Source organism: Peromyscus maniculatus, chromosome 6 (genome assembly GCF_049852395.1).
Source record: "Peromyscus maniculatus bairdii isolate BWxNUB_F1_BW_parent chromosome 6, HU_Pman_BW_mat_3.1, whole genome shotgun sequence".
Classification (NCBI taxonomy): domain Eukaryota; kingdom Metazoa; phylum Chordata; class Mammalia; order Rodentia; family Cricetidae; genus Peromyscus; species Peromyscus maniculatus.
Window position 1 is genome coordinate 101,687,681 of NC_134857.1, and position 20,287 is coordinate 101,707,967.

Consider the following 20,287-nt stretch of genomic DNA (forward strand, 5'->3'; position numbering starts at 1 on the left):
TTGACATTCCAGATGCAACTTTATAGACTGAAGAAGAAGGAATTCCCGACTGGTCAAAGCTAACGTGACTTGGGACAGAAGCCAGCCCCTGGGGAGGGTGCTAGTTCCCATGATGGGCCTGGCGTCCCTGCCTGTGTCCAGTCACTCTAGATCATGTACTTAAGAGGATGTGTTACCCACATGCTAGATAACAGGTTTCCCCAGAGTAACTGACCTTCAGGAGGATTTGGCTCCCGATACTTCAGCATTCTGCAGAACAGCAGCTCTGAATTGTTTTTATGGGTTAGGGTCATGTTTGAGACTCTGACACCAGCTCGAAGCCTTTCTCTAGGGAGTGTAAGTTCCCACAGATGTGAAGGTGTGGGGACTCATGAAGCCATTGAAGCCAGACCCCAGGTTAAATGCTCCGGCAATGAAATTCCTTTCCTACCTACCACTAGTACAAAATACCCAATGGGTCTCAGATACAAAACAAAGATTTTGTTGTTGTTTTCAAGAGTTAAAAGCACTCTAAAAATTTAAGTGGGAACATGAATGGCATCTGTTTCTCCCAGAAGCACTTATATGAATGGATTTCCACACAGAATCCATTACACACATGCCAAGACCACTCAGGACAGGGACAGGACCACACGGCGCGCCTGTGTCGCAGCTCAGACAGGGCAAGACACTGAGGGTGGGACTGTTTGTCTGCATGTGGGCATGGCAGGGACTTACAGTTAGAATGCAGCTTCACATGGTAGAAAACTCACTTCCACATTTCGGAATTAGAATGCCAACAGAATCCAGCCCTAAGGTAGACCGCATGTCACAGTACCCAATAAACACCGAGCTTCGGAGCTCAGGGGTGATAGTAATGACAACACAGATGTGACCCTCACATCTGGGGCCCAGCACAGTCCAGCTCCTACAGTTGTGAGCATCTCAGCACCAAGGCAGCTTCAGTCTGGCTAACTCCCAGGACCCTGAGCTGCTGCCCACAGCCCGGCCTCAGCACCAGCCAGGTATTTCTTCCTCCAGGCTAGAGGCAGGGTTGTGGAAAGCCATGCCAGTCGCTGGTGTTGACCTTGGCTCTTTTCATAACTCCTTAGCATTGGCTCTCGAGTGTGGGACCAGCCGTAGAGGACCAGAGTCCTGGGCCACCGACTGGCACAAGCAAGCATCCCCTAGTGGCCTAGAGACTGCTTTCTGACTACAGGTTGACATCCAACTTGCTGTCGTTTATGGAGAACTCTTTCTTCCTCCTTCGTGAAATTGACAATATGACCCATTCTACACATGTCATGGGATTTCAGTGAAATTGGTATTAGAGAAAGGATAGGAAATACACTTTGAAACCAAAGACGTTTTGCTTATACCAAAGTGAAGTCACGGGCTGGGGAGCAAGTTCAATCGGTAAAGTGTTTGGCCCACAAATATGAGGGCTTGTGTTCAATACCTAGAACCCACGTAAAAAAGCCAGATGAAATGAAGCATGCTCATCAATCCCTGCACTAGGGAAGCAGAGAAAAATGTATTCCTAGGGCTCACTGGCCAGGCAGCCTAGCATACTCCAGGCCAGGTCAAGAACCTGTCTCATATTTTATAATTAATTAATTAATTAATCAAAGGGTGAATGGTGCCTGAGGAATGATCCCTGAAGTCCTTTTTAGCTGCATGGAGTTGCCTTAATAAATCCCCCCAATATTGCCCTCTGGCTTGTATATACTTGTGCACATGCGCGCGCGCGCGCGCGCACACACACACACACACACACACACACACAGAAAATGGGAGGTGGCAGAGGAGAACACAGTCTGCTCTGCAGTGGTCCCTCCGCTCCTTCCTCAGACCCCAGCGACCAGAGGAAGCTGTCTCACAAAATGACCTTTCACTGCCCCCTGGATTCCGAGCTCAGTTCTGCTTCATCAGAAACAGACACTAGACCAGAAGTCGTCAGGAGGGGACGAGGCCTTCGCTTCTGTTGCACTAAAGAGACAACTCTGTAACTCGTCAGCTCACATACCCCAGAGCCCACCCTCTGCTTCAGACCTTCAGACACCGTTCCTTCCAGTGCCAGGAGACAGCACGTCTGGATGACCTCTCCCAGTAGAGACAGTTTGGCATGTCCCCCCACCCTCCTGTGACTGAGTCTGAATTCTCCACTCATGACGCATTTCCTAGCATGCAGGGCGCCTCTCCTGGTTGCCCCCTCACCACCAAAGCAGCTTCCTCTCTTTTTATCCCATGCTTAACAACTGTCAGGCCGCAACAAACATGCTTTAAGTCCACAGTCTTCCAGTTACCCAGCAACGACTTCCCTCCCGGATAAACCTGGCCTTCCTGTAGCAGCTGCTGGGAAAGGAACCTAACAGGCCGCGGCTGTCTGTCCTCAGCTTTGCTTGCCCTTAACTTCTGGTCTAGATGCTTTCAAGACAAGCTACCCACCCCTGACTCCAGACTTTTCAGTGGTTCCCAGAAACCATGTTATCCTCATAAAGGCATTTTTAACCTGATGCTGCCTAACCTTACATTATGTGTTGGGTATATCTTCAACTTAGAAATGAATATTGCAGACACCTTTAATTCCAGCACTCGGAAGGCAGAGGCAGGTGGATCTCTGTGAGTTTGAAGCTAGCCTGGTCTATAGAGCTTGTCCAGGACAGCTAGGGCTACGCAGAGAAACCCTGTCTCCAAAAACAAGAACAAAAACAAAAACAAAAACAAAAAAAACAAAAACAAAAAAAAAAAAGAAAAGAAATGAATATTGTTTCCAGATTGGCTCCTTTGAGTTAGGAAAAAAAACCCATCAATCATAGGCCACTCCTTTCATGTGTTGGCGGAGCAACAGCTACTGAATCAGTAAATCCCATCAAGACGTTTAGGGAACTGTTAATGCTTTTATTTCACTCTGGTATACAGATTGCACTCTCCAAAGGAAAGGAATATATTTGGTCCTCCAAGAATCTTAACAGAGTTCTCAGGAGCCCCCTATGAGGACCTTATATTGCTTAAGCAGGGGTTCACTGCTCAGGGACTACTTAGACCAATCACAATTAATAAAGACATATACTTCCACAACCCTATTTGTATAACCAGTCCTCCTTAAGAAGCCTAATTTGGGGCTGGAGAGATGGCTCAGCGGTTAAGAGCACTGGCTGTTCTTCCAGAGGTCCTGAGTTCAATTCCCAGCAACCACATGGTGGCTCACAACCATCTGTAATGAGATTGGTGTGGTCTTCTGGCCTGCAGGGATATGTGCAGACAGAACACTGTATACATAATAAATAAATAATCTTTAAAAAAAAAAAAGGAGGTCTAATTTGGCCTTGACCTCAAGTGATCAGTCCCAAACCCAATTATAACATAAAGTTATTTGTTATTTAAAATAGTAAGAGAACTTGCTGACATAGGAGTCTGGGATGTGTGTAATAGTATTATTTGCCATTTTGGTCCCTGACCCTTTTTTTCTAGAAATGTTTCCACATTTCCATTCAAATCAAGTTACAGCCTCTTCTGGTTCTTTTGGCAAGAACAGGTCTTATGAATTGGAATTGATAATGGGGAGGGAATTCAAAGAAGTGAGCCCCGAGGAAGTTTTTTTTATAATTTATAGCAACATCAATTAAAAAGCTGGTGAGCAGACACAGAGTGGGGCTTCCTGGAGGCAGGCCCTGTTCTGAGCTGTAAATGGCTTCTCCAAAACACATGTTCTTCATTGTTTATCATCCCCATGGCAAAGAAGTAGGAAAGGAAATGTAGCTAGGGTACCAAGCGCACACTAGGGCTTAGCAAGTGTGTGATAGATAGATATTATCCAGTTGTTAGCAAGATCAAAAAAGAAAGTGTTGACCAGACACAAAAATGCATCTAACGCCCTGGCTCCAGGCTTGCTCACCCCCAGATTCCTAGCCTTGTTTTTATCTGGCTATCTACCCAGGCTGACTCTCCGTGTCTGGCTTCACATTCCTCTCTCCACCTGGAATCCCAGACTCCCTACACCCGTCTGTGCACAGATACCACTGCCTTCATCCTTGCGGCCACCTCCTCCCTTTATCAACTCAAGTGTCACCGGCCTAGTCCCTAGCAGTGGGGCTGATTACTCCCTTTCTGGCAGAGACACCACTCATGGAACCTAAAACCCCAGGAGACTCTGTCTCTTTGCTACAAGATTAGTCTACTGATCATTAACACAACCCATATCCATAGCTCATGGGTACCTACCCTGAAGATATAAAAATAAAGCCTGGTGCTATGCTTAAGGAGTTCATAATCTAATGTAGTGAATGATTCTCAACCTTCTTAATGCTGCAGCCTTTTAATACAGTTCCTCATGTTGTGGTGACCTCCAACCATAGAATTATTTTCATTGCTACTCCATAACTATAATTTTGCTACTGTTATGAATCATAATGTAAATATCTGATTGTAGGATATCTGCTATGTGATCTCTCAAGGGGATCACGACCCACAGGTTGAGAACCACTGATCTAGTGGAAAGCAGATATATTAAAAATAATGGGAGATAGCTGTGTGTGATGGTGCATGCTTATAATCCCAGCACTCAGGAGGCAGAGTCAGAGGAGCTTGTTCTACATACTGAGTTCCATGATAGCCAGGGCTATACAGACCTTGTCTCAAAAAATCCAAATAGTAATAATAATAATAATGTGTCCCTTCTTATCTCTCATAGTCTTTAGGAGAGAAGATGGACAAGATTAGAGAGAGCATTCGCTGACATGTGATTTGACCTATTTACATCCTCCTCTCTTCCTACCTACTGAACTCAACCCCATTAGCCTATAGCAAAACCAGGAATTAAAGTGACTTGCTGAGCATCCATTACCCTTAAAGCTATTTACAAACAATTTGAAAAGAAGTCTCAGTAAGATGGGTGTCTCAGGCCAGTCAGAGCAGAGGGCAGAAAGCATGAAAGCATGCCTACCATGGGAAGAAAGGCAAGGGTCCAGGACAGAGCTAGAACTCGGGTGGTGCATGGTGCAGCTAGACCAGTCCAACCATCGTTCAGGATAAGCACCCTACAGAATGAAAGAGGTGAGGCTCCTGGCTTGTGATCTACACATACCTGAGCGAGGATGAAGTACAAGCTTTGCCAGGGCCTCTCTCCAGGCCACTGCTGCTAGAGAGAGGTGCTCCCTTGAATTTGAAAACCATTGTCTTAACACTTAGCACTCAGTCCTAAAAGACTGTTTCGAGTAGGCTGTCAGTGGTTCAATTCCATTCTGAAGCTGTGACGAATAAAGTCGATCAGGACTTGAATTTGGTGTTCAAGGTGCTTGCATCAGGCTCTAAGGCTGGCGAGCAGAAAAACTGAGGACTTTGGTATTCCCGATCGAGATGGAAAGTACTGAAACTATTCTGCGTTGTCCCGCAAGCCCCACCCAAATGTTGCTCTCAGCTAGAGAACTTGACCAAGGAACTTGTCACTCATGTGAACTGCAGTTTTAAGAGAAAAGTGATGGACTTGGTGGAATCTTCCATAAGAGAGTATTTGTGAGCAGAGAAAGGGTGACAGCCTGCCCAGCAAGGACACAAAGGGGCCAGACTTGAGCAGTGACGGAAGCCTGGCAGGGCCTGCGGAGCCTGGAGGTGAACAGATGGGCATCCTCCACCCCGCCTGGCTTCACACTCCACCAGCGGCACTGTTTCCCCTCCTTTGGGAGTCTCGTCTGGTGTCACCAGAACAGCAATCAGAGTCACTTTGGTGTATGTATACACTGTCACCGCGAGACCGTTCATGATTGATGAGCTCGGCAGGGAACGTGGAACAGGAGCCTTTGATTTTTCTAGATTGGGCGAAAGAATTTTGTTTCTGAAGGCAACCTTGCAAAAGTTCTATTAGAAAATAAAGAATGGCTTACAAGTACATATGAAATGTGTGTGTGTATGTGTAGGTGTGTCTGTGCACACATCCATGTAGAGCTGAAGGTTGACATCTGGTATCTTCCTCAGTTGCTGGTATCTTCCTCTTAACTTTCGAGACAGGCCTCTCTGGATTTGTCTAGACTGGCTATACAGCAAGTCCCAAGGGTTCCCCTGCCTCTAGCTCCCCAGCCCTGGGATAACATGTCTGTGTCATCATACCAGGACTTTGTATGGGTGCTGGGGAGCAAACTCATGTCTTCATGCTTGTGTGGCTGACTAAGCCATCTCCTCAACCTGGTAACCACATTTTTAAAAAAATTTTTTTTTCCTGTTGATTCCAGCTCCCCACACTCCTAGACAGCAGTTCTCAAGGTATCAACTTGAGATTTTGGGGAGGAATATTATCTGATATGTCACCAAGACTGCAAAAGGTAAGAGGCCCGATGCCATTAACTATAGTTTTATTATGCCTTTACACCATTTCAGTCACACTTACTGTATCAAATAATTTAACTGTACCTCTCACCTCTTAAGGAGAAATCCATTTGCTCTTCCTGTCTAGCAATTTAAAGGCAGCATCTGCTCATGTTCTAAACCATATGCGCCCCTAAGTAGGAGGTGAAAAGAAAACAACCATCCTTGTGATGCTACATCAAGACCCAAGTACCACTGGAACCAATGACTTGTCTGCAGTAGCATGATTGCTTGTGGACCAGCAAATGAGCATCAGGTTTCTGGTACTGAGTGGTGCAGTCACCCATACGCCACCGGTAACAATAGCAAATATGTACACGGTGCTTATGGGTGCGATTCTTAGCGCTTTACCTCCACAGATTCACTTCATCCCTCCGGAGTGACTTTTTTGTGTTGTTTTATGAAATATGTACACAATCTAATTACTATCTGCTTGTATAAGACTTCTCAGACATAGAAATTGATTCCTCCACTTAAGAGTTGATTGATAATGGAGACAGGAAGAGAATAGACTGACACCATCACAAACCTTTTTGAGTATATGGCCAGCAAAGACAAGAAGCATGAAAAAGGCAGCTCTCTTTAAGGGTGATGAATGTTATGGAAGGGGAAGAGAAACAGAAAATATGATTTTCCCTCGACTTTTCCCCTTTGATTTTCCCAGCCACCTTAGGCTCAGTCAACTTGGAAAATAACATGCTTGGAATCTGTATTTATAAAATTAAACTCAATCAGGGCAAAGCAGGAGCCCTGCTTGTCAGGGAGAGCGAGAGAAGGGCCGTTGTACCTCTGGCCACCTGCTGCGGGAGTCTCTGACATTTTCCTCTTTATAGCATTTTAAAACTCATAGCCGTATAATGGCGGTGAAGTCCACAGAGACTGTAAGTAGCTTCCCAAGGCACATCAACACTTTGAATTCTGTGTGGGCATTCCAGAACATCCCTGGCCTGTTTAGGTAACAGGTCTAAGCATCTGTGAACCAGGTTAAAGCTCATGGCCCAGTTTATATTAATTGATATCAGACCATTTGACCCCAACACAGCCCTTCATTTCTGAGTGCTTTGATTAAATGAGCAATATAATCATGATAATAACCCTCTGGTCATAAGACCCACTGTTGTTGAAGCAATTTAAGATTCTGACTTTCTCACTGAGGCATAGACTGTGATTATAAACGTGACTCACCGTGCGGATTCCACACGGTGCTCATCAGTTTCGGAAAGCAAGTGTTGGCATGTGTACAAAGAGAGAGAGCCCACAGGTCAACATCGCTAACAGAAGTGGGAGAATGTTTTCCGACATGCCTGGGTGAATCCTAATGGTTTTTTTTTAATTTCCAAATTCCTTAGAACGTGAATAGTAAGGTGTGGTTAGGGAATAAACACAGACTTGTTTTTACTTTATATTTTCCCTAAAACAAAGCCACATGGCCTTATGGGACCAGGATCCTGGTGCCTCTTTTGCCAGTGTCTCCCAGCCTAGTTCTCAGCATCACAGATCTGCCTTTCAAGGATGAAGCCATGAATACCATGACACCATAGAGAAGAGAAGGGACGCCAGGCCCCTCTTAGGTGACACAGAGTTTGGTATTTTCTTCCATAAGCGAGACATCTTCTGTTCTTTGCTTGAACTTTGTTTGTTTGTTTGTTTTTTGTTTTTGTTTTTCAAGACAGGGTTTCTCTGTGTAGCCCAGGCTGTCCTGGAACTCGATTCACAGAAAAGGCTGGCTCCCAAGTACTGGAATTAAAGGAGTGTGCACCACCACACCCAGATCTTTGCTTGAATCTTTTCTGTTTGTTTTTGTTTGTTTGTTTGTTTGAGACAGGGTTTCTCTGTGTAGTTTTGGTGCATGTCCTCAATCTCGCTCTGTAGACCAGGCCTCAAACTCACAGAGATCCACCTGGCTCTGCCTCCCAAGTGCTGGGATTAAAGGTATGTGCCACCACCGCCCGGCCTTTGCTTGGATCTTAAAAGATCCAAGACACACAGTCTGGCAAACACACACACACACACACACACACACACACACACACACACACACACACACACATACATGGGTTGCGGGGAGGGGAGAGAATAAGCCACACCATTCAGTTGAATGGAAGAGCTCACATGTGATAAAATTAAGTTAGTAAGAAGACGTTCTGAGGACTGGAGAGGTAGCTGAGTGGTTAAGAGCACTGGCTGCTTTCGAAGAGGACTAGAGATCAGTTCCTAGCATCTACATGGCAGTTCCCAACTACCTGGAATCCCAGCTCCAGGACACCCCCTTCTAGCCTCTATGGTCTTCTACATGTGTATATATATATATATATATAGACACAGACACAGACACAGACACAGACATACACACACATACACAAGTAAAAATAAATCTAAAAAGATTATTTTTCAAACATAGAACACCAAATTCTAAACTTTTTAATCACAGAAATTTGCCTTGACTTTGCATTTCCAAAACACAGACATTTCTCCATTATTTTATTCCCCAGCTTTTTCCAGTGTCTCCATCTTAATGGAATAACAACTAATTTATAATGATATAGAATCTGCATTTTCCCAAGGACACAATCCCAGGGAACCCAAACAGGAAAACAGACGATGTTAGCATGTTTTGTGTTCTTGTTTGTCCCTAGATAGATGACGGCAGATGTTGTTTTGTTTTGTTTTGTTTTCTACAGCTGGATTGAGAATTGCTGAGAATATATATGTTTCCCTTTAAATGTGGAAATCAAACACACACATGAGCAAGCCTTTGTTCTGTCTGTTTTAAGATTATTCAAAGTCAGGGCTGCAGAGAAGGCTCAACATTTAAGAGCACTGGCTGTTCTTCCAGAAGACCCAGGCTCAATTTCTAGCATCCACATGGCAGCTCACAACTGTCTAACTCACACAGACTTGAATGCAGGCAAAACACCAATGCACATAAAATTTAAAATTAAAATTAAACAAAAACAAAAGCAAACCAAAAATCCCTACCAACGTATGTGAAATAAAATAAACTTAAAAAAAAAGATTATTCAAAGTCTTTCTCTTTTCCTAGTTTATTCATCGGCCAAGTGTTCAAGACTTGCTATGGATAACCAGACCTGTTCTGCAGAACAGTGGTCCTGAGACCTTCACCCAGCTGATGGGCATCCTGTCTGACCTCCTGTGTGGCTACCCAGAAGGAGGAGGCTCTCGGGTGTTCTCCTTTAACTGGTACGAAGACAACAACTATAAAGCCTTCCTGGGGATTGATTCCACAAGGAAAGATCCCACCTATTCTTATGACAGAAGAACAAGTAAGTTCTCTGAATCCTACAGGCCAATTGGCCTCTGGTGTTGGTTAAGATGATGGGTTGGGATGTGGGAAGGGTGGGCAGATGACTCAGCTGGTAAAGTTCTTGCTACAATAGCGCAAGGACCCAATTACAATCCCTAGAATACACACACACACACACACACACACACACACACACACACACACACAGCCAGGCATGATGGTGCCCACTGGTAATCATGGCACCGGAGAGGCTGAGACAAGAAGATACTGGAGGTTTGCTGACCAGTTGGCTTAGCCTACTAACCAAGTTTCAAGTTAGTGATAAAAGTAGGTAGGCCGCACACCTTAGGTTATCCTACGACCTCCGTACTTACGCATACATGTGCATGTACACTTGCCCACACACATTGCACACTAATACGGAAAGTGATGGGTTGGCCCTTCTAAGAAACCAGTCCTGGCTGGGGTTGATTCCCCTTGCCCTTGGTGGCCTTGGGTAAGTGGATTTCTCCCAGAAAGTTTCTCTCCCCTTGTAGAGGAGAGTGGTGCTCGGAGAAGGCTGGATGTGAGCCATGGGAAGCACCAAGCCCACTTGGAAAGGAAAGAGAGGGGGCATTTCCCACTGATGTGACTGAACTGGGGCCAAGCTCCAGAGGAACACAAGAGCGGTGGATGAGGAGACGACTCCGATTTACAACCTAGCTCAGGTCAATAGGGCCCTGGCAAGTCGTCTGCTTTACTTGTACTGTTTTGGGGTAGGGTGGGCTCTGATATCACAAAAAGACAGCAAAGGACACAGCACAAGGAGGTGGGCTCTGAGACAGTTGCATACAACAAAGAAGAGAAGCAGTTAATAGACACGGAATTAGTTGAGACTAAAGCCGAGATTCCGATGTGGGGATGCTTGTTTTGGACTTTCACTCCCTTCGGGCTCTCGCAAAGATCACAAGCAGGCCTCTCAACTCTTTCTTTTAAGCGGAATAAGCCACAAGACAAACCCTATCCTTTGTCACACTGTGGAGGCTATTATCAAGGGGCATTGTGGCATTCTGTCACTAATGATGAGCTTGTTATTAGTGGGGTCCAGCCTAATAATTTAGATTACTTCTCAAACCCTCCAGTGTGGCATTGAATGGGAGCGAGACATGTGATTTGATGCACTAATGACTACGTTTAGTTATGAGCAGTGGGGAGTTTTGAAAAATGTGTCCCTTTCTCTTGACAGCATCCTTTTGTAACGCATTGATCCAGAGCCTGGAGTCAAACCCTTTAACCAAAATAGCCTGGAGGGCAGCTAAGCCATTGCTGATGGGAAAAATCCTCTTTACTCCTGATTCCCCTGCTGTTCGAAGGCTACTGAAGAATGTGAGATCCCAGATGGCCTAGTTCCCTTATGTCTCGGACCTCCCAGAAGACAGTGGTGTGGTGTGTGTGTGTGTGTGTGTGTGTGTGTGTGTGTGTGTGTGTGTGTGTGTGGTGTGTGTGTGTGTGTGTGTGTGTGTGTGGTGTGTGTGTGTATGTGTGTGGTATGTGTGTATGTGTGTGATGTGGGTGGTGTGTGTGTATGTGTGGTGTGTGTGTGTGCATGTGTGTGTATGTGCGTGGTGTGTATGTGTGTGTATGTGTGTGGTATGTGTGTATGTGTGTGGTGTGTGTGTGTATGTGTGTGGTATGTGTATATGTGTGGTGTGTGTGTATGTGTGTGCATGTGTGTGTATGTGTGGTGTGTGTGTGCACGCGTGTGCGTGTGTGTGTGTGTGTGTGTGTGTGTGTGTGTGTGTGTGTGTGTGTTTAAATATGCTCCTGCCAATGGATCTCCTGATTGTTTTTCCCTAAATGGATTCCTCCCCCATGCACAGTCTTGGTAGGAATGCCTCCCTCTGGTGCCCCTGCGGGGCCCACCCTCTCTGAAGCAGCCTGCAATGGAGTTTCTTTCCCACTCTGTGACTTATATCCCTAGAGGAAATATTCGCCGTTCTCTGATCCCTGGCTTCCCAGAACAGGCAAAGATGGGGAGGATGAATATTTGCTCACTTGGACCCAAATATAACTTAAGGAGACTTGGAAACAATAACATCACTGTTACATGTACCTCCGCAATAACTAACAAATTGGATTCTGTCAGTCCTGGAGTCTGAGAAATGGCAATAGTCTAGGAAAGGAAAAGCATTTCCAAGAAGAGCCTGCAGGCTGGGGAGATGGTTCAGCTGTTAAGAGAACCAGCTGTTCTTCCAGAGGACCAGGGTTTGATTCCCAGCACCCACATGGCAGCTCACAGCTGTCTGTAACTTCATTTCCAAGTGATCTGATACTCTCTTCTGGCTTCCATGGGTACAAGGCATGCACGTGGTACCCAGACATACATGCAAACAAAATACCCATATACTTAAAATGCAAATACAATAATAAATCTAAAAAGAGGAGGAGGAGGAGGAGGAACCTTGGCCAAACATTAAGGTTTATGACGAGGCCAGAAGCTAGAACTAAAGTTTCTCTTACATTTCCTTCTGTTTTCTCTCTGTGTGTCTTCTTAGGCCAACTCAACTTTTGAAGAACTGGATCGAGTTAGGAAGCTGGCCAAAGCCTGGGGAGAAGTGGGGCCCCAGATCTGGTACTTCTTTGAAAAGAGCACACAGATGACCATGATCAGAGTAAGGATGCTCACATCGCAGGATGGGGAAGAAGGAGAAGGACTGTAGAGAGTTCATCACTACCTGAGTCAGATCAGGCCATAGCAAGCAGAACCCCAAGCACTTGTCCTCAGACTGTCCCCAAGTGGAGTCACTGGCGCTGGGTGGGGAATATGTGTCCTAAATTCTGGGGGCATTTAAAAGTTGTCACAAGATCAGTCTCTTTCCCATGAATTCACTTGAAGGTCTCAGGTTCAAAAGGGTATCTCCTGAAGAGGCCAGCTCTATATACCAAGATGGCCACTTGTGTCTGTACGGCCTCATCTGCAACTTTGGAAAACCAAGAGGCAAGAGTTCTCAATATCAGGGAAATTAAAACGAGAACAAAACAGACAGCCATCCAATGGAAATCTTCTATATCATTTTACATGCTCACTAATACCCCTCCCACACTCCATCTTGCCTCTCCTCTATTCTAGAGGCCCTTGTGTTTGAAGAAAATGATAGGCATACATATGCCTTGTAATGGGAGGAAAACCTACCAGCTAGTGAGCCTTAGTGTCTCAATCACTAGTCATTAAAAATCTGAAATGCTCTGAGAATAAGATCAAAGAGCCTACAGAATTCTTAATTTCTGTGACTATGTTTCTTCTTCCCAAGGATACCCTGGAACACCCAACAGTAAAAGACTTCATAAACAGGCAGCTTGCAGAAGAAGGTATTACCACTGAAGCCATATTGAACTTCTTCCGTAGCGGTCCACGAGAGAGCCAGGCTGATGGCATGACCAACTTTGACTGGAGGGATGTATTTAACATCACAGACCGCTTCCTACGCCTGGCTAATCAATACCTGGAGGTAAGAGGCATCAATCCACCCGAGGACCATAGTGAGCCTCTTAAAGATAATCTCATGGGTAAGGCTAGAGATCTGTTAGCCAGTCAACTGGGCTTGGCTTTGGTCTTTCATCCTTCCCATGAAGAAGTAAGAGTGTCATGGCCGTCTCACAGGTCCTCTTCTCTGGAGGATCCTCTATACTTGCATAAAGACTCCTTTGCATCTTGCTAACTTCATGATTCCTTTGGTTCTCCCCTCCTCCCTCTCAGTGCACAGCCTCCTCAACTTTCTCCCATCTGCCATTGTTTCAATGACCTTCTATTGGCCAGTGTCCACCAAACCTTGAGTCTGAGCCTCATGGATTGCTGAACACCTCTACCCCAAAGTCCTAAGGGCCTATAAGACTCAAGATGCCTCAAAACAAACTTATACTCTCCTTTCCCAGTAAACTTCCTGAACTTCTTACGCCAGTTAATTCCACCAGCCTTTGCTCAGATTCTCAGGGAGAGAACACCAAGGTCATCTTTAATTTTCCCCTCTTCACTCTCAATGAAAGAGTGGTTATATGCTGGTACCTGGTGCTCATTTCTGTACTGCATGTTTTTGTCTCTCCTTGCTTCATCTCCTCCTCCTACAGTTCCATTAAGTGTGCAATGTTATCCCTGCCTGGATGTAGACATAGAAGCCAAGGCTTAAAGAAGTTGAATAGGATCCCACAGCCATTAGGAGTACCAAGCGGAGTCCAAATGTGGGTGTGCCTGAATTCAGAGCCAGCCCTGATGACCTCTTTCTTCCCCTGCCACACCCATTCCAAGTCTTTTCCATCTCCTAAACATCTCTCGGCGCTGCCTCTTCTTGCTCTTGGAAATCTGTGAGGGCTAGAGGCCTTGTACCAGCCTGTCCGAGCAGCTTTCTCCCTGGATTCCAGGGTTCAGTCCCTGTTAATCCGGGCATTCCTCCACCCAGACTCCAGCATCACATTCCAAACACACATCTGCTTGCATCACTCGCATGGTTAAAGTCTCAGTGACTCAACAAAAAAGCATCCATTGGTAGTGCCTCAGCTGCTGACAGCCTTCAGTGGTCATCCTTACACCACAAATTCCACAGAAGGGGGGAACGCCTTTCTCACAGCATAAGCAATACCCCCAAAGGGCCCCCTGCTCCACCAAGCTTTGGGGGCCTTAGTGCCTCAGGAAGGCAATAGTTCTGACTGGGAGGCCTGGAATGCATGCCACCATGGGGGACTTGACTCTAAGCAAGATTCTGATGAAGTGAGTGAGGGAGGGATTTTCCTGAAAGAAAATGCAACGTGTATCTGCTCAAGCCTGAAGTGGCTTTTCCTTTTGCCCCTGTCTACCTGCTAATTCTTGGTTTGTTTTCTTTGCGGTGCTGGGGGTAGAGCCCAGGGCCTCATGCATGCCAGGCAAGTGTTACCATGGAGATGCAACTCCCAGACCTACTCATCTGTTCCTCAACACTTGGCCTTCAAGTATTCCCTCTACTTTCACATAAGCTTAGACATTCACTCTTCCATGATCCACAGCCCTCTCTTCATACCCTCTCAGGCTCATGTCCAAGTTCTAGTTACAGTGAGCTGTCTTTGTGTCCATCTCCGGTTTAAACAGCTGGATGGATTACTTGGCATCAGTGGGCACATCTTAGTTATCTTCGGGTTCTCAAACCTCAGCCCCAGGGATTTTCATCTCTGAAGGCTGATCACACCCAGTGGGCTGGGCCTCAACCTTCAAAAATCTAGGGCCATTGGAAAGTTTAAGGTAGCTGGGTAGTAGAGGTGCATGCCTTTAATCCCAGCACTCAGGAGGCAGAGGCAGGCGGATCTGTGAGTTTGAGGCCAGCCTGGTCTACAAAACCAGTTTCTGGATAGCTAGGGCTGTTACACAGAGAAACCCTATCTCAGGGGAAAAACAAACAAACAAACAAACAAAAACAAAAACAAAAAAAGGTTGAAGGTGCTGCTCCTAGAAATAAGAAATACCTATAGGAGAGAGCTCTCTCTCCCAGATGGCGGGTCATAAGAGTAACTCACTAGTGAGAAAAGGCCTGGCTTTATGTGTTCTTGAGGATTCCCTGCTGCCCTGGAGCCATCAGGATTTCCTTAGAGTATGTGGACTTCCTTCTCCTGAATCCTGGACGGTGACATCACTGTTCACACTCCCACATAGTTCCTTAGGAAGTACAAAGCATGGTGGCGGCAGCACCAGAGTCAAAAAAAAAGCAATTCCCATCTTACCAGGAGATGACCCGTGATCTCAGGGGGCTTTTTAGCAAACACATTCTGAGCACCAACCCAGAGCAGCTGACTCAGAACTTCCACAGAAGAGCCCTGGTGTCTCACACACGTTTGCAGATCTGTTAGACCCGGGAAAGAGGCTGCTGCTCCGTGTACAGCTCCCAGTTGATGGCCCCTCCTCTGCAGTTGAGCTCACGTCTCTGGCTACGTCCACCACTGTTGTCCGAATCTTAGTACAGACAGGACCTGTGCAGGGGTGCGGGTGGGCAAGGGAGTATTTTTTTTTCCTTATAGTGGTTCTCACAATGTTTTTGTGATGTGTATGAGAAATAATTCTCGTCTTTGTTTGACTTGACATTTGTATCATGATATGAAAACTTCCTTCCTTCCTTCCTTCCTTCCTTCCTTCCTTCCTTCCTTCCTTCCTTCCTTCTCCCCTCCCCCTTCCTTCCTCCCTCCCTCCCTTCCTTCCTCCTCCTTCCCTCCCCTCCCCCTCCCTCCCTTTCTCCCTCCCTCCTTCCCTTCCTTCCTCCTTCCCCCTCCCTCCCTTCTTTCCTTCCTCCTTTTTGCTCTCTATCAACTGAGCAGTATCCCCAGCCCCAAAGGAATTATTTTTCCTAAGCATCTTGTGTTTAATATAGTAGCAATAGATGCTTAATGGGCATTAGTCTCTTAAATATTTAAGAATTAAGCCTTCAGGGTGAGACTTTCCTAGACTCGATTCTCTGTTCCTCTGTCTGCATCTGTGAAATGTAGACTTTAGGAGTATTTACTAATACTTGGCTTGTTCTGAGAATTAAATGAGCTAATTCATGCAATACACTGTCATATAAGAGGCATTATTAGGGGCTGGAGAGATGGCTTAGAGGTTAAGAGCAGTGGCTGCTCTTCCAGAGGTCCTGAGTTCAATTCCCAGCAACCACATGGTGGCTCACAACCATCCGTAATAAGATCTGGTGCCCTCTTCTGGCATGGAACACTGTATACATAATAAATAAATAAATATTAAAAAAAGAAGTATTATTAATCAATATTAAATGTTAATCAAAACACAAATAAACCTGGTCTCAGTCGGACCTGACCCCCAGCTGGTGCCCCTCTCAAGCTCGTGAGTTGCTGACCATATATATATATATCTGGCTTCTCAGCCCCTGGGACTTCCCCAGGACTTTGAAGTGCAGCCCACTGTGGCCAAGAGTCAGTGGCCTCCCCAGGGAAGCCCTACAAGGCTTTCATAATAGCAGAAATGATGACTCAGTTTCTTATCGTCTTGTCCTTGGGAGTGAAGGAAGCAAGGACAGGAAGGAGGAGGTCCAGTAGGGGAAGACAGGCAGTGAAGGAGAGAGCCACTGCCGTCCAGCCTGGCTTGTCTGCAACTGCTCTTGTGTTTGGGGCCGTCTGCAGGAGCCTTGAAAAATCCCCCCCACCCCATTCCACAACACCTGAGTAGCACACTTAAGGTTTCTCTAGGACAGGGACGCTAGCTGTTACTACCTACACCCTGTTTAAGAAGACCAGCTTGGTACCTCCTTTTCAATAATGGGACCTGTGCTAATGAGATTAGAAAAGTTCTTCATGGGCCAGTCGAGGTGTCCACATCCATTCCTATTCTAAAAAACAGAAACCCAACAAGAATCACTTAAGGAAAATTAGGCAAATGAATTCTGTTGCCCATAACAATGAGCACTTAATAGTGATACTGGAAAATAACAGAAGCCCTGAGAAGGGGGAACCAATCTTTAAGCCTTTCCTCACTATGGAAAATGAGAGTGACCCCCCATGGATTTTCTTCTGGGTGACTAGAAGGGTTAAATCTTCCTCCCTGCTGAGGGTGAGGCCCTGAGCTGACCGTCCCATGGAGCAACCTGAAGGGTATCCATTCTCGTGAATCTGCCTTGTGGGTCCAGGTTCAACAGCTGCTTATGGGTCTGGCCCACCTGTCCCACAAGGGCTAAAATTTCTGCTTCTTATTAGTCGTTCTGAGAGATTTAACACTCTATGGCTTGATTTCTGTACAATTTTGTCCAATTCTAAGTAACAATACAAGGACAGAATGAGGTCCAGAGCACTTAGCACATTCATCAGACCTGTGTGTAAATGCTAGGCTGGGGGCCTGACTCTTCGTCTAGAAGGTGGGGTAGGACCAGTGTCTCTTCACAGCTGTGGGGATGACATTAGATACTCTGAGTCACTCCAAGGACACACACATGTGGCAGCTGCTGCTCTGACCCATGAGCCAAATCAAGAATATACCTTTTCTCACTCTCAGAAATGCCTGGACGTTAGTCAGGACCCGTCGTGCTGATCTCTGGGTTAGCCTTAGTGAACTGGCTGAGAGTCAGAGTTGGGTCTGTCTATTCCCATAGGCTAGGAGGATAGGTCTGGGATGCCAGACTTCAGTGGACAGTGACTCAGAGGCTGAGAAACTTTCTTGTTCTCAGACCACCCATCAGATAAAGCTTTCTATGTAGCATCCCTCACCCCATAGCTAATTTCTGCCTTTCGGCTGTTCCTGAGAAATCAAGATAAAAGTGAGACAGACCTATTGGTCAGAAGGTAGACAGTGGTCTCGGGACAGGATGCTAGTGACATTTGAGAATCTCCACATCTCTCATGTGTGGAAAGGCTATTTCCAGACACTGTCCCATCATCTCTTCTCCAAATCAGGGAAACTGAAGTTCAGTGAGGGCTTCATAGGTAAACATTTATGTATGTGGGGGGGGGGGGAGAGCAGTATGTTTGTTTATTTATTTACCTACTTTGTGTGTGGCAGAGGGCAGCGAAAGGGATGCCATGACATGTGCAAGTCGGAGGACAACTTGTAGGGTGATTTCTCTCCTACCATGTGGGCTCCTCAGGTTGAATGCAGGTTTTCAGCCTTGGTAGCAAGTGACTTCATCCTCTGACCCATCTTGCTGGCCCACATTTAGGTAAATACCTTAAATTCTTATGTACACACATTTTATTCATAACCTATATTTGTCCCTATTTACATGTTTTGTATAGAAAAATGCAATTATAAAAATCAACAAATGATTACCCTCTGATTACCTTTTAGTTGAAATAAACGTATATACCTCTCCTCTTCAACTTCTTTGTGCAGCAAAAAGTTTGGCCTGGAATAAATCAAATACTATTTATTTACAGTTCACACTGGATTTGAGTTGCTTAGTACATTTGAATTTCAGGTCTTAAGTTTCATATCAGGAAGCTGAATTTAGCCAAACTTTAATATGAAAAATACCTCTCATCAAAGCATAAAATTGTACTTTAACCAGTAACAACTACCTTCTGCTAAGTCTTGAGAAAACACACATTCATTAGCTGCCATTCCTTGGCTATCAGCTCAGCTAGTGTGTGTACATAACTCTTTATGAACTGGATGGTGGTTATTTTCTTGAATTATCAGTGGCCATTTTTTTAAAACTAATTTTCCTTGGTATGTTTAATACTTCTGGCTCCATGCCACCACCATCCAACCATGATGTTCTCTGGAAACGTGTGTTTCAGGCTAACTTAGGGAGGAAATGGGATAGGGCAGATGAGCTTGGCTCGTGTAAGGTGTTGTAGAGTTAGATGTGTAGACATTGGCTGGTTACCCGAGTTGCTTTCTTCTGTTAACTCAATGACCTCAGGTACTAGGAAGGTATCGTTGGGCGAGTTCAAGTCTGTACAAGATCAGTTATTATTTCAAGGACCATGAACTAGATCCTAAGCACCTCACAGACAATCACTGTATTTTACGCCTTTTTGAGCTCTCAAAAATCTAGAACTCAATCAGAGAAAAGGAAACAGGTGGAAGGTAGGCTGGGGACATGGAGGAAAGAGACTTACATGGGCCCTGGTGAGGGTTGTGTCGGGCACTTTTACTTGTCATCTCTTGCCACACTGCTACCCGCCTGGTAGCCATAACTGCTGTCTCCGTGTAGAATTTAAAACAAAGTCTCTAAGAGGCTCGACTTCCCAGTACATCACAGAAGATAGGTGGGAACTTCAGAATTCTTGTTGTTGGTTTGTTTGTTTGTTTGTGTTTGTTTTTGTTTTTGTTTGGTTCTTCAAGACAGGGTTTCTCTGTGTAGTTTTGGTGCCTTTCCTGGAACTCACTCTGTAGCCCAGGCTGACCTCGAACTCCCAGAGATCCGCCTGCCTCTGCCTCCTGAGTGCTGGGATGAAAGGTGTGCCCCACCGCCACTGGGCTGGGACGTCAGAGTTCTAACCCAGGCCTGTACTGACTCTAGAAATGAAGTTCGTTTCCCTGTAACATACAAGTGTGACCCCAAAGGCTCTACAAGTATTATCTGCTTCAATTACATATTGGGTCCAATAACAGTAGCAATTATTTTATAGTACTCGGGATAATGAGTTGGTCTTTTTTTTTTCTTTGCTTAAAAATAACCAGATTAAAATGAGAACACAAAAAGGGTGGAGTTCATTCTTTTGTGTGGGTATTTACATGAACTGAGCTTGAAACATCAAATAATGACGGTTAACCCTTGACTCCCCAGGAGCTCACTCTCTACAAATACAAAATCAAATTGACAAGTCATCCAGGCCCCGTCAGTTCTTCCACAGTCTCTCTTTCTTCCCTTTCCTCATGTTCAGCTGCATTTAGAGGACTGTCCTGTCTCTCCTAGCCCGTCACTAGGCTTCCAGGCTCTTCCTGCTTCTCTTCAGTTCCTCCACCCGCTCCAACGAAGTAGTTGGAAAACCCAAGCCCACCGTGACAGATGGTTCACAGCTTCTCCTCAGAAATTCCTCATCAGCACAAAGGTCAATGGCCCCCACAGCTCTTTCTCATCCTATGAGGCTGCCCCAGACCCCCAACGTGGACAGTGTCCACCTTCCCCCACTGCTCCACTGGTTGGTCACACCCACTCTGCACTTCAGGTCTCAGTAGTGTTCCCAGCCTTCTCCTCTGTTCTGTGTTCCCCCCGACAGGAGCCCACTCACGACTTGTCCACA

The 20,287-nt window shown here is 45.7% G+C and overlaps 1 protein-coding gene across 1 annotated transcript in view; it reads left to right on the forward strand.

The window, feature by feature from the left end:
• Nucleotides 1-20,287, forward strand: part of Abca4 (ATP binding cassette subfamily A member 4) — a 138,676-nt gene that overhangs the window by 36,806 nt on the left and 81,583 nt on the right. The window contains exons 7-11 of the mRNA XM_076574899.1: nucleotides 6,207-6,296; nucleotides 9,383-9,623; nucleotides 10,830-10,969; nucleotides 12,139-12,255; nucleotides 12,895-13,092. Of these exons, the coding sequence (XP_076431014.1) occupies nucleotides 6,207-6,296; nucleotides 9,383-9,623; nucleotides 10,830-10,969; nucleotides 12,139-12,255; nucleotides 12,895-13,092 (786 nt within the window). The remainder of the gene's footprint in view (nucleotides 1-6,206; nucleotides 6,297-9,382; nucleotides 9,624-10,829; nucleotides 10,970-12,138; nucleotides 12,256-12,894; nucleotides 13,093-20,287) is intronic.